The 14,270-nt window shown below is 41.0% G+C and overlaps 2 protein-coding genes across 2 annotated transcripts; one reads left to right on the forward strand and one right to left on the reverse strand.

Moving 5' to 3' along the window:
• The first annotated feature begins 3,981 nt into the window (after nt 1-3,981).
• LOC146689040 (uncharacterized) lies at nt 3,982-7,039 on the forward strand. The gene is made up of 6 exons (XM_085437148.1): nt 3,982-4,367; nt 4,491-4,591; nt 5,000-5,120; nt 5,368-5,915; nt 6,165-6,348; nt 6,603-7,039. The coding sequence occupies exons 1-6, from the start codon at nt 3,990-3,992 to the stop codon at nt 6,915-6,917; spliced, it is 1,647 nt and encodes a 548-aa protein (XP_085293274.1). The 5' UTR covers nt 3,982-3,989; the 3' UTR covers nt 6,918-7,039.
• Nucleotides 7,040-7,114: 75 nt separating this feature from the next.
• On the reverse strand, nt 7,115-9,566 carry LOC146689041 (uncharacterized). Its single transcript, XM_085437147.1, has 3 exons — nt 9,350-9,566; nt 8,959-9,240; nt 7,115-8,466 (listed from the first exon to the last, which is right to left on the reverse strand). Exons 1-3 carry the CDS (start codon nt 9,564-9,566, stop codon nt 7,436-7,438), a joined length of 1,530 nt encoding a protein of 509 aa, XP_085293273.1. The 3' UTR covers nt 7,115-7,435.
• Nucleotides 9,567-14,270: the final 4,704 nt, after the last annotated feature.

Consider the following 14,270-nt stretch of genomic DNA (forward strand, 5'->3'; position numbering starts at 1 on the left):
CTAATGCTTGCAACAGCAGAAAAGGACTTTCCTGACAACGTGATTAATAATTTTCTATGTGTGGAAAAGTTAACAAAGCCTCTTTGTGCCAAAGATATCTCACCAGCAACAGACACCCTTAAGTGGTTGTTCATCAAATTATATCAACATGGAATATATTTTCTTTTGTAAATATAAACAAGGCAGAAGTAAACACATTGTCCCCCACAAATCATGCCCTCCATTAGTGACAAAATGTCTTTTGACCTGTAATTTAAGCACCTCCTGTAGTGCAGTTCAGAAGAAGGCATAATGCAGTGGCCAAATGGAAAAAGCTCTGCTTGAAATATATGCACATGCAATATTTATATATTAGGGACCAGAGTACAGGAATGTCATCCTCGAAATAAAGTTACTTAAACTGATTTATTTAAAAAACCTGAAAGATATTCTTTCACCTTCTTAATAAAACACTACAGTATGACTTGGCTAATAAGAACATCTTGACCCCCCCAAAAATTGCAAAATATAGAACCTCTTCATTCAAATTTCGGAGCACAGTACATGTTGGACAACGAAAAATAGGCCCTTGTTGTGCTTGTACTAGCATCTATGCTAGTAGAAGCTCAGCTTAAACACTCATAAACATGCCCTTTTTCAAATAGTAGGTCGATTATGTGTCCAGGTAATCCTGGCAAAACAAAAACACAGGCTTTGTACTATATACAGCCAGTCAAAGCTCTGATTATGAGCACAACAGCCTCACCCACCTCCTGTTCAAAGTCATTTTAATAGCGGCAACCAGTCAGAAAGGAGGGTTATACTGAGGCCAAGTAGAGCATACGTGGATTACAAGGACTGTTTTAAAATATGAATAATAAAGAACTACTCTTTTAGATATGCAGAGCTGAAAAGACATTTTTTTAATATTAAAGAGCTAACATTTTTTAAAAATAATGAACCATGGTCAACACAGAATCTGTAGCTAATATCTTTATAATGGAAAACTTCAAATTATTTGTCTATCATGCAACTTTGGTTATTAAAAGCTCAGCTGATAACAAACAACCCTGAGCAATTAAGCAATGACAAACACATATGGCAAATAGCTTCTGGACAGAGTGCAGCATTTGGCACTTGAGGAATAAAATCTTTCCCTAATGAGTTCTTAAAAAATAAAAATTAATTCTAAAAAAATATTTGTGCCCCATAATCATCTTAAAAGCCAGCTGTTTGCTAACAAGTTAAGTGGCAACAGTAAGTCAGTGTAATAGTCACAGCTCGTTTTTGCTTTCCTGGAGTGTCTAAAAAATGTTTTTGTGCATGTCTTGTGACTTTTACGTCATGTCTGGGTTAACACACTGAGTGACATGAACTTAACCAAGGACCCAAAGAAAGTCATGGACCTAAAAGCTAATTTGTTGTCAGCCTTGTTGTTAGGATGGTTAATTTTACAATAAATTCAACTTAAAGATTTTCACAGTATCATTGAATGTAATGCAAACGAGTGCACGAATAATACATTCACTGTAATGCTGTATATAATAGACTGAATCAAGGAGTCAGTGGGATTGAAAACCGACACACGAAAGCAGTGCAATGTTTTGTCTAGCAAGAAGGATTAAGATTTTTTTTTCCTAGTTTTTGAAATGAAAGTTTGAAATTGAATTTTTCCAGACATCCGAACATCACATAAAGATCTTGCTGTGAATGGGCTTATGCCTATTTCGTGGCTTATAATCAGCTATACCTGAGAGGTGAATTACAGAGATACATAAATGGGTTAGTAAGGTATGTTGAGTGTAGTTTTCAATGTCACAGTGTCAGAATATTTTTACATGTATGTCACCTCCAGGTCATCATTAAACAGTCATTCACACAGTAGACTATACATGGCAGCTTCATTTTATTTTGCCTACAGCTTCAGAGATCACTTAGTACTCAATAACACAATGTTATTTGGGTAATTGCATTTACATCTATACAAGGCTGATGGATGGTCCTCTACGAGACAAGTACTGAACACTGTAATAGTGGATTTGAGTCTTTCAGGCACACCAATCAGAATGAATATCCACTGTCTGCTTTACTCAGCTCCGACTTGCCTACCTTGCTTGAGATTCAGTGGCAAGTTATCAAAAGTTTTTGGATTATAATATTCGGTAGAAGTCATCTGAACTCTCTCTAGCTCTTGTGAAGGGTACTTCCCATTTTCTGCTCACCTGACTTCCAAAGCTGATGCAGGTATGTTTCTTTCACATTTCCAGTCTCAGTCTGATACATGGTTGATCATTGTTGCTATTCTTGCTATGGTAGATGCACCTTTGGGTTTTCCTTCTCAATTGGAACAAAGAACTTTAAGAGAGATGCATATTTCTGGCAGAATAAATACAGTTGGAGTTGGGAACAAGTACCAATTGTTTGACTTTAATTCTGAAATCTAAGTCATCATACTGTAGCTTGTAAACCTAGCTCGAAAATTTGGAGAAAGGAACAGTTGTGAATGTTTTATGTGTGACCTTTTATTTAATGAAAACCAAAAATGACGCATTTTGACTGCCTACATTTAAGGATTTGAGTTGGGGTTGTCACAGATGATGACTTAGGCCAGAGATGGTTTTCCAAAGCCACGATCTTTGATCTATTTGTTAAATTTTATTAAGCAAATATAGTATGCTTATAACCAATTTTGATGCATTAGAGGCTGCTAGCACCATCTCATTCATTGTGAATGTGCAGGGGAAACCCTGGGTTAAGTTAATGGGTTGGAAACCAACCTGATGTGACTAATAATAGGCCAAATTTATCCAAATTATGGAAAATGCAGTAGGTATCTTAATCTTGTTTAGGCCCAGGCATTGCCACAAAGGTTTAGTTCTTAAGTTTAAAGGGTCAACCTATTCTTAGAAATACCTAAAATATTTTTTTACCACAACCCTATGTAACTTAACACCTTGACATCTAGTTATTCACCTTGCCCTCTACCACTCAATGAGCCCTATAGGGGGATACATTGTGATTATTTTAGAAGTAGGACAAGCCATATCTATTTGAAGTCTAGATTAGACTTTCAAATCCACTTTCACTTTTCACATAAAAAGCTTGGTTGGACTGGTTTACAGTCCAACTCAACGCAATATTTATTTGAAAATGCTTTTTAAAAGCCAACATATCAAATATTGAAACTGAGAAATATAACTTCTAAATATATTTTTAATTTGTTACTAACAATACAATGAAAATAAAGATGGAGCCAAGGCCATGTTTACCTTTGTGATTCACCCCTTCTTGCACTTTGTGTTTTGAAAATTAAATATTTTCAGTTCTTTGCTTGATATCAGACTTCAGCTGTTTGGTAGGTTGGGCCTTTCTGTCTCATATAGTTTTTAAATGTGGAAAACGTGAATTTAGAGGCCTGTACTACACAGCAAACGCAGGGTAACTTTTCATTATCTGGCCACACTTACCTTACAATGGCAATCTGTTGAAGTGAATGACACGAATGTGGTCATCAACTCAAAACATTAAGCCAAGGTTCCCCAGTCTAGATTAGACCATACACACATGAAAAGTGCGGTGTTGAAAGTGTAATAATATTATATTAAAGAGCTAAAAAAACCCAGAATTCCTCTAAAGCCTAAGATTGAGAATGTAGTACGTATCAGTTTAAATGGTTTGGAAAATAATTATTCTTCTACTTACATTTTAAACAGCATTTCCTTCTTTAATGAGAGGCAATAAACCCAGGTCTTTCTTGTCATAAGGTCACAGTGCCACAAATTGTTTTTCACCTCCAACGTTGCTGATGCAATTTTCTACAACAACAAGTCTATAACAGAGTCAACACTACATGTCAAACTGCATTAGTTTGGTACATTTTACAAACAAGGACATTTTATTAGATTTTAGCTCAAGCATTTATTTATTTATATATACTTTGACTTTGAGAGGTGGATGTTTGGGAAATCAAATACATGTTCCAATACTTGGGTTGCAGTCACGTGGTTCTGATGACGTGCGGAGGCAGCGCGATTTTTGAGTGGAGGGCGGAAGTAAACATGGAGGACACTGTGGAGAGTCAGGAGAGCAGCTATTGTGCAACTTTAGACCCCGTTTCTCGGGAGAGATATAAACAGATAGTTAAAAAATATATCGGACGTGATCCGTATTCTTTGAAAATGTCCGAATACACCACAGAAGTAAAGGATTTGCCTACTATCGACGCTGTGGATATCACCAACTACTTGGTCCTCCAGACTTCTTACTACACTAGGGAGCAAATGAAAGCTTTCAAGAGTCTGGAGGCGTACAATTTTTTTGTCAGCGGGTGGGTCCACAACCTTGGAACAAAACGTCTCCGTGATGGATACAGTTTGGTGTTTGCAAGGGTGAGTGTTTGTTCTTATATTGCTTTATCTTAAACACGCTAACAGTTAGCGTTAGCGGCTTTAACGTCAACAAACATGCCAAATCCTTAGGACTTCGTGAGAGTGACAGTTGTTTGTTTCAAGGTAAACCATTCTCAGAGGTCTAACGAGACACCTCTGAAGACTTGGGTAATTGCAAAGGAGGATGGAGAAGTGATTGCAGCCCATTGCAATTGTATGGCAGGGTTAGTAGCCTAATTAAGTAGGATGTTATTGCAATGAGAACACACACATACACACACACACACACACATATACGCATAGGGCACTGCTAGCATTTTGCAGGTGTACTTCAGTAGTAGTGGGGAGAGAGTGTTTTCTTTTAGCTAAGAATTCATCAGCTAAGAATTTGTGTGATTGCCTTAGATCCCTCATGACACTCAGATGCATTTTTCAGATAGAGGGTAGAACTATTCAGTCATGTCATCACCTAGATAATGATTTCTCTATAGGCTGTTGAGAAAGAGTTAATGAATAAACATGTTACTTCAAATAAAGTGCCATTGCACATTAGTATTAGTAAGCTATGCATCATCAAAATGTACTGTAAATATTGCATTTCATGTTAAAAAGATTATGTGCTCTATTTCCAGACTATCAGAATCATGCTCGCACGTTGGAGCTGTTCTTTTTGCAGTTGAAGCTGGGGTGAAAATGAGAGCGACATGCACATCAGAGCAGTGCAAGTGGCTGATGCCATCTCATGTTAAAAAGGTAAGCCAAAAAGCAAAATGTAGGATAAAGAATGTTATATTGGGACTTCATGTGACAGTAGGATAAAATATCTTCCCCTATACTGCTACCTTGTCGTGGTGGGGAAGCTTGAGTGCCTCAATGACCCTGTAGGCTATACCGGCGGGGGCTTCAAGCTCCTGGTAGATCTAATCAAGCCGGGCATATATAGCGTTTTGGAAAAGAGCTTTTTAAATTTTAATGATCTTCTTTGGCTTAATTTTTCCAGATTCCTGCTTGCCCAGTAACTCTGATTGACTTCTCTTCAGCAAAGTCAAAAAAACGAAAGCTTGAGTGTTCCATTGATGGCTGCACAAGTACACAAAAGGTTGGGAAATCACTTCCATGCCCAAGAGTGCAGAGAGATTCAGAGACATACTGTAGGTTTTTTGAGAGTTTAAGCAAAAACTGTCCAAGGAGTGCAGCACTGATGTCTAGGGAACCTTACCACAAAGAATTTGTCCCCCAGTCTAGCATGCTTCCTAAAACTGTGCCTGAGTACAGAACACCAGAGACACTGCAGCTCCCCCCCAAAGACCTTGAAGAGCTATGCCTGGACTTCCAGCTTGAAGAGCTCACCCTGTCCCAAGTCCAGGCTGTAGAGAGGGCGACTCGAAGTCAGAGTGCAAGCAGTATTTGGTTTAGGCAAAGAGCTGGACGCGTAACTGCCTCTAAGCTGAAACAAGTTCTTAAGACCAACCCCCAGCAACCATCAAAGAGCTTGATCAAGGCCATATGCTATCCAGAGGCATATAGGTTCACCACAGCTGCTACAAGGTATTTAGGGTTTGATGTAGGGTAAGGCAGAGTTAAGATTTGGGGTATGAAACTGTCCATAACTGTAACTAAAAAAGTGTTATGAAGATGGAGGTTAGTTATAGGCTTATACGGCTAGGGTTATACAGGGTAAGAACTAAGTATAGTTTAGGGTAATGGCATATTGTATAATACATCACTTTACTGTTTTACACATCCAATACTAAGTAATAATTTCCTTTTCATGTTTGGCATGTGTACTGTTTATAGTTATGGATGCAAACATGAAGCACAAGCCAGAGGAGCATATGAGAAGCTTATGAGCCAGGAGCATGCAGGCTTCTCATGTATGGACAGCGGTCTCTGGCTGAACCCCAAGTGGCCATACATGGGGTCCACCCCTGATGGGATAGTCACTTGTGACTGTCATGGAACTGGCATCTGCGAGATTAAGGTATTGACTCTGTTGTAGTCAAGGCCATAGGTGTGACATCTTTCCATAAGAATCAGTGAACTGAGTAAAAATGCAGGAAATACCTTTTCTAATTTCTAATCTATTGTTCAATTAAGATAAGATGAGGCTTTATTGTCTGTCTCAAATAGACATTTGTTTTGGGCAATGAGAGATTATGATAACACAGACCACACCCATCCTTCACTGTTTCATCAGATAAATCTTGATTGTTGTTCTCATCACTGTGATTTTAGTGCCCACACTCTCAGAGAGATGCGGTCAACCTGCGCATGCGTGCTGGGGAGAAGGGCTTCTGCCTCATCAGTGACGGGGATAATGTCACACTGGACCCAACTCATGACTACTATTACCAAATTCAGGCACAGCTTCACATTGCAAATGCAGAGTACTGTGACTTTGTTGTGTGGAACCGCAATGACATATTTGTTGAAAGGATTTTGCCTGACCTTGAGTTTTGGGATGATGCGATTCCTAAAGTTGAGTGTTTTTTTAGAAACAGTATACTCCCAGAAATACTGGGACAGCAAGTTACAAACATACATGTGTAATGTGATAAAAGGACGACAACATAATGACATTTTGAATATTGTTATGACCTGATGGTAGTCATTATGAGTTCTGGCTATTGTATTTGCTCTGACGTAGCATTAGAGCACAGATTGTCATTTAATTTTATTGTACATTTAATTGTGTCATTTAAGTGTTGTGTAACACTACACAATGATTAAATGCTATTGAGGCAGCATAATAATACATTGGTGGTTTATTTACAAGATTAGACTTTTAAACAAATAAACAAAATAGATTGCAATCCATCTCACAGTATAATACTGTACAAACTGCCAGCACAATATGACAGTTGGAGAAAAATATTTCATTTGAAAACATTTACAGACTAATCAGGAGTCAGGACTTAGGTACTACTATTACTCTACCCTGTTCTACTTATCACCAGAGCCAAGCAGCAGATACTGGACACTACTCTTCCTCTCCACCCCCTTCTGTGAGCCGTGACAGTGACAAGACATTTAATTTTTTTTAACTGATTGATTACCACCCACCCCCCTTACTCCAGTGGGACAACAGACTCGGAGAGATTTGATAAGGCACAACAAATTACCCCAATCTTGTCGATCAATGCATGTGTCTCACCTGGCTTTGTGGACATGTTCTCTATTGGCATAGCCCTGCTCTGCAGAATTTGATATTTCCTCCTGACTAAACCTATGACTCGCTCAACATGGATACGCAAATTGGCTATTTTCCTTGTCTCTGCTACTTCATAGGCTGACAGCTGTTTTCTCCCTTTAGTGAATGCCGGTGTCTGTAGTGAAGCACAGTAAAACCCCACATTATCGCCAATATTGAACCCACGATCTGCAAGGACAATATCTCCAGGTAACAAGTTCTTTAGGAGGCCACTCTCTATTGTGATCTGCTTATCGCTAATTCTCCCTCCCCAGGCAGAAGATATGTAAGTGACGTAGCCTTGGGGGGCAACACCAATCAAAAATTTTACAGTGTGATGGTGCTTGTAGTTGGACCAAGTTTGAGCTTGTGCAAGAAGATTAGATGGTCTCTCAATAAAGACTTCAAAGCAATCAACAATCACAGCCACTTTACATCCAAATGCCTGTCTGAAACTCAGTGGCATCGTAGCTTGAAGAACATGTCGCTCTGGCCACTCAATTAGGAACTCTAACCTTTTATGAAGTATGTCAATTACTTTATGCCAAACTCTAGAAGCAGTGGACAGAGAAATATTGAACCTGAAAGCTAAATCTTTCAGGGGCAGATTTAGTCTCAGCCTCAGCAAAACTAGTATGAATTGTTCAAATTTGGACAACAAAGACATAGGTCCCGAGGTGATATAGGGCTCGCACAGTTCAAAAATCTGAATTAAAACTAAGAAGTTGGGGAGCCCTGTGTAGAACTTTGTCTTGTCTTCATTTTTTTCAAAAGCCTCCTGGCTGAACTGTGTGTCCAGAGCCTTGCTCCGAAGATCAACCAGCTCTGCTGTGTTCTGTCTCAAAACATCCTCCATCTTCTCGATGTCATCCATCGTCAGCTCTGTCTGGCATCCAGCATCCGCACAGCCTGCAATATAACAGTGGGGGAGCATAATCAGCATAATAGAGGCAACCTCAATTTTTACTCATTTTCACTGTAGGAGTTTTTTAGTGGGCTATTAGAATCTGGTGTAATGTGTTTAATTCACTATGTTAATTTAATGTAATTATTTTTTTTAATCAACAAAAAAACATGTTGCGTCTAAACAAAAAATATATTTATATGTTTCTCACCACAGAAACCTTACATTACGGATATCTTTACTTATCTGTGAAAGGAGACTGTCTGGAATCTGGCAATATAAGAACCACAGCAGTGTACAAAAACCTGTGGTGTGTGCCTGACGGTAATAAGTGCCACTTTTTCTTTTTTTCTGAATAAAATGGTATGGATTTACTCTGTGATTAAAAAATCACAAACATGTAATATGTAACTTGGACCATAATCATTACAGATAATGGCATCTTTTTCTCTTTGACATGATTCTTGTTTGTTTTACATCTCAGCACAATATCTTACCTGGATAAGTGAATGTCTCATTCATACTGAAGTCTTCTGGTTGTGGATTCTCAGCTGGAAGCTGCAGTTCGGGGTTCTCCACTGTCACTAGGCTCAAATCCGGGCTCTCAGCCGTCTGTTGCATATCCAAAATCGCCTCTGCACATCGATGCTGTTCTGCCTTAAGCTTCATTCTTTTATCTCGTTTGAGAACTGATTCCGATCTGGGTTTTCGTTCGTAGCCGAGATTGACCGTCGGAGCCCAGTCCTCCGACTCTTCGTCATCCAAAGCACTTGGGCAGCCTATAGTCCCAATCAAGTCAATATTAGACTACTAACTTAAAAGCACTAAGTAAACGAGAATTTAACGACAACATAATGCTAATAAGTTCGTTTGCAAACATAACATTACCTCTGACGAAGTGGTCGCTGCAGACACGGGCATTGGCAGACTCTGCTCCTCCCGACTGTAAACGTAAATTTAAAATCCATTTTTTCCTACGTTTTTCGGTTAGAATTTTCCATTTTTCTCCTCTTCGTTGGGCTATTTTTGGTACCCTAAAATACCGTTTATCAGTTTCTCGGGTCGACCTACTGGAGCATCCGTAAACACAACAGGACAAAGGCATTTTGCGTACTGTCTGTCTGTGATTTTGCGCTGATCTTTTTCACTTCCGCCCTCCAGTCAAATTTCGCGCTTTACGTCGACGTCACGTCTACGTCAAATGAAACCCAGCTATTAAGGTTAAACTTTTAGCCACATAGCCTCATGTATTTTTAACCTATTTTACAGTTAGAAAAACATTGCACAGCTTTATAAAGGTTATGACAAATGAAAAAAAAGAGTTAAAATCAAAAATGAATACTATTACTACTACTCTCTGCATCAGTTCTTGCATCAGCGTTAAAACTGTGGTTTGAAACATCTGAATGCATTCCTCTCAGTCTGTCTAATCATTAGGATACTACCTGAAAAGTATGACCTAGATAGGGTACAATACAATACAAGACCTCTGACATAAAAACCTGAAAAAGCAACTATTGAAAGCAATATAAAGTCTTAACTTTAACATATTAAATTGGATTATGAGCTCAATCCACAGAACTGGCTGATCTTGATGCTATTGATAGGCTAAGATTGCATCTACATACCAAGTGACTGCAGATGATGCAGATGATGATTAAACACTACATGTGAACACTAATGCTCTCCACAGAATGACAAATGAAGGCAATGAGCAACTTGCTAACTGTCATCATGTCGACAGTTTTAAAGGAGTTGAAGTGTTCTTAATTTATTAGATGACACATCAGGGGTGATATCTGTCGGCCAAGTCTCATGGCTAAATGTGAAATGAAAAAGATTTGATTGAAACCCTTTGATTGTATACATGAGGAATTTGAAAGATAACTTCGCAGCTAATAGAAAGTATGTTGTGGGAAGTATGAGTGAACCTTAAGATTGATGCATATTCTTGGCAAAAGAAATAGGAGTTTGGAACAAGTTGCAACTGTTGTACAAGTCTCCATAGATTGTGGATTTTAACACTTGTGAAAAGTTTTTTTTTATGTATTCTACTATTTAATAAAAAATTACACTCCTGACTGTATAGCGAGGAGTTAGGAATAGGGTTGGATTGGAGTTGTCACCAATGATATTTGTTTTAAATGTTATATACCTATGTGGTATGTGACTTTTGTTGCTATGATGCCAGGTCTCTCTTGGAAATGAGATTTTTAATCTCAATGAGATTTTTTACCTGGATAAATAAAGGATTAATAAAAAAAAAAATGATGACTTAGATCACAGATGGTTAACCAAAAGCCATGACCTTTTTTCAAATCTTTCAATGTTAGTGTCAAATCAAAATAACAGTCGCATCAGGCACTTAATGTTGTATGGTTGTATTGTAAGACCCTACAATAATACAGAGAAACGGTCAGACGACCCCTATGAGCAAGCACTTGGCGACAGTGGGAAGGAAAAACTCTCTTTTCTTTTTAAAAGAAGAAATCTCTTGGAGAAGTAGGCTCAGGTATGGACAGCACTCTACTGTGATTGGTTGGGTGTGATGGGAGGGAGATGGGTCAAAATACATGCTGTGGAAGAGAGGTAGAATCCTTTTTTCAGTGACTATACCATAAGTGTAGTCACTGGATTCTGTGCAGTCCTGTATGTTTGTAAATATATGTTTGTATTTATATACAGGGAGTGCAGAATTATTATGCAAGTTGTATTTTTGAGGAATAATTTTATTATTGAACAACAACCATGTTCTCAATGAACCCAAAAAACTCATTAATATCAAAGCTGAATGTTTTTGGAAGTAGTTTTTAGTTTGTTTTTAGTTTTAGCTATTTTAGGGGGATATCTGTGTGTGCAGGTGACTATTACTGTGCATAATTATTAGGCAACTTAACAAAAAACAAATATATACCCATTTCAATTATTTATTTTTACCAGTGAAACCAATATAACATCTCCACATTCACAAATATACATTTCTGACATTCAAAAACAAAACAAAAACAAATCAGCGACCAATATAGCCACCTTTCTTTGCAAGGACACTCAAAAGCCTGCCATCCATGGATTCTGTCAGTGTTTTGATCTGTTCACCATCAACATTGCGTGCAGCAGCAACCACAGCCTCCCAGACACTGTTCAGAGAGGTGTACTGTTTTCCCTCCTTGTAAATCACACATTTGATGATGGACCAAAGGTTCTCAATGGGGTTCAGATCAGGTGAACAAGGAGGCCATGTCATTAGTTTTTCTTCTTTTATACCCTTTCTTGCCAGCCACGCTGTGGAGTACTTGGACGCGTGTGATGGAGCATTGTCCTGCATGAAAATCATGTTTTTCTTGAAGGATGCAGACTTCTTCCTGTACCACTGCTTGAAGAAGGTGTCTTCCAGAAACTGGCAGTAGGACTGGGAGTTGAGCTTGACTCCATCCTCAACCCGAAAAGGCCCCACAAGCTCATCTTTGATGATACCAGCCCAAACCAGTACTCCACCTCCACCTTGCTGGCGTCTGAGTGGGACTGGAGCTCTCTGCCCTTTACCAATCCAGCCACGGGCCCATCCATCTGGCCCATCAAGACTCACTCTCATTTCATCAGTCCATAAAACCTTAGAAAAACCAGTCTTGAGATATTTCTTGGCCCAGTCTTGATGTTTCAGCTTGTGTGTCTTGTTCAGTGGTGGTCGTCTTTCAGCCTTTCTTACCTTGGCCATGTCTCTGAGTATTGCACACCTTGTGCTTTTGGGCACTCCAGTGATGTTGCAGCTCTGAAATATGGCCATACTGGTGGCAAGTGGCATCTTGGCAGCTGCACGCTTGACTTTTCTCAGTTCATGGGCAGTTATTTTGCACCTTGGTTTTTCCACACGCTTCTTGCGACCCTGTTGACTATTTTGAATGAAACGCTTGTGTCACAGATTAGTAGGCAGAGGACTCACTCGCAGGACTCTGAAGTTTAGAGAGAGGGTGAGGGTTTATTTGAAATGTGACACCAAGTGAGAATATATACATATATACAGTGGAACAGATAACACGGGGCTCCAGGGAGTAGGGCGGGGTCCGAAGGGAAGGTCCAAGACGGGGGTACACACACGCTCTTCTTCCACTCGATCCGTAACTCAAAAATGTCCACACTAAGAAGCTCACACTCACTCACACACAGCCACAGAAATCCGGACGGCAGGGAAGACGGGCAGGGAGTCTAGAAGGCCTGTACACAGAGGAAAAAACAAAGTCAGGAGGAAACTCTAGGGGATCAAAGGAACATTTTCATAGGTTACACTACACTGACACTTGGTAATGTGACGATCCAGCGAGGAAGCAGCCTCTCTTGCCATCTTAAGTAGTCTGCCAGGATCAGTGTGAATGAGCCACAGGTGTGTGTTCAGGGTGGGTTCAGAGGCGGGGAACCAAGGTCCAGTTCCGCCCTGGTGGGAGAGGTTAAGACAAACAATACACACACCACGACCTCTCCAGATCTTGAGAACCATGACAGTACCCCCCCCCTCAACGGGAGCCTCCAGGCGACCCACCAGGCTTGTCCGGATGGGCGCGATGGAAATCCCGGACCATACCCGGGTGAAGGATGGCTGACCTAGGGACCCAAGAGCGTTCCTCCGGGCCATAGCCCTCCCAATCCACCAGATACTGAACTCCCCGTCCACGGCGCCGCGAGTCCATGATTCGCGTAATGGCATACGCGGGCAGGCCATCAATGAGCCGGGCGGGTGGCGGGGGCCTGGAAGGAGGGCACAGAGGACTGGACAGGTGTGGTTTCAACTGAGACACATGGAACACGTTGTGGACACGCATGCTACGCGGGAGCTGCAAACGGACCGAGACTGGGTTAACAACAGCCTCGACGGTAAAGGGTCCAATGAAGGTGGGTGTGAGTTTCTTAGACTCAGTGCGGACAGGGACGAACCTCGTGGAGAGCCATACCTTTTGCCCCGGTGTGTAGGTGGGTGCGGGCAACCTCCGACGGTCAGCTAGCCGTTGATTCTGTTCCTTGGTTCGAAGGAGGGCGGCACGGGTAGCTCGCCAGAGTCGCCGACATTTGCGGAGGTGGTGCTGCACAGAGGGAACGAGATGCTCACCTTCCACAGATGGGAGAAGGGCCGGCTGATATCCAAGCGAGGCCTCGAAAGGCGACATTCCAGTGGCGGAGGAGGTGTGGCTGTTGTGAGCGTACTCAATCCAGGCTAGATGCGAGCACCAGGTGTTTTGGTTTGTCGAGGCCACGCATCGCAGGGCTGTTTCCAGTTCCTGGTTCAGCCTCTCCGTCTGCCCATTGGTTTGGGGATGGTACCCTGAAGAGAGACTGACCTGGGCACCAATGGATGAGCAGAATTCTTTCCATACCTTGGATGTGAACTGCGGCCCACGATCAGAGACGATGTCAGAGGGAATTCCATGAAGGCGAAACATGTGGTTGGTAAGCAGCTGGGCGGTCTCTAGGGCTGTGGGAAGCTTGGGTAATGCTACAAAATGTGCTGCTTTAGAGAAGCGATCGACAATAGACAGAATTACTGTGTTACCTGCCGAAGGTGGAAGTCCAGTAACAAAGTCGAGGGCAATGTGTGACCATGGTCGACCCGGGGTAGGGAGTGGATGAAGTAAGCCTGCGGGAGGAGTGTTTTGTGACTTATTTTGGGCGCAGGTAGTACAGGCTTTAACATATTCTCGGGCATCTTGGGCTAAAGATGGCCACCAGAAGGCGCGTTCCAGAAAGGCAATGGTGCGTTGGATTCCAGGGTGACATGAGAATCTTGCTGTGTGGGCCCATTGGAGCACCTGGGATCGTACGG

Source organism: Copadichromis virginalis, linkage group LG17, assembly GCF_057382275.1.
Source record: "Copadichromis virginalis isolate Kocher_CV1m ecotype Utaka linkage group LG17, C_Virginalis_male_GT1.1, whole genome shotgun sequence".
In the NCBI taxonomy this organism is placed as follows: Eukaryota; Metazoa; Chordata; class Actinopteri; order Cichliformes; family Cichlidae; genus Copadichromis; species Copadichromis virginalis.

Bases quoted from the DNA above. Each gene is read 5' to 3' on its own strand.
- LOC146689040 (XM_085437148.1), top strand. From the start codon at position 3,990: ATGACGTGCGGAGGCAGCGCGATTTTTGAGTGGAGGGCGGAAGTAAAC. The intron at 5,121-5,367 runs GTAAGCCAAAAA...TAATTTTTCCAG, and splicing joins TGCCATCTCATGTTAAAAAG to ATTCCTGCTTGCCCAGTAAC. The intron at 5,916-6,164 runs GTATTTAGGGTT...TACTGTTTATAG, and splicing joins TTCACCACAGCTGCTACAAG to TTATGGATGCAAACATGAAG.
- LOC146689041 (XM_085437147.1), bottom strand. From the start codon at position 9,566: ATGCCTTTGTCCTGTTGTGTTTACGGATGCTCCAGTAGGTCGACCCGA. The intron at 9,241-9,349 runs GTAATGTTATGT...TTGGGACTATAG, and splicing joins CAGCGACCACTTCGTCAGAG to GCTGCCCAAGTGCTTTGGAT. The intron at 8,467-8,958 runs GTAAGATATTGT...GTTATATTGCAG, and splicing joins TGAGACATTCACTTATCCAG to GCTGTGCGGATGCTGGATGC.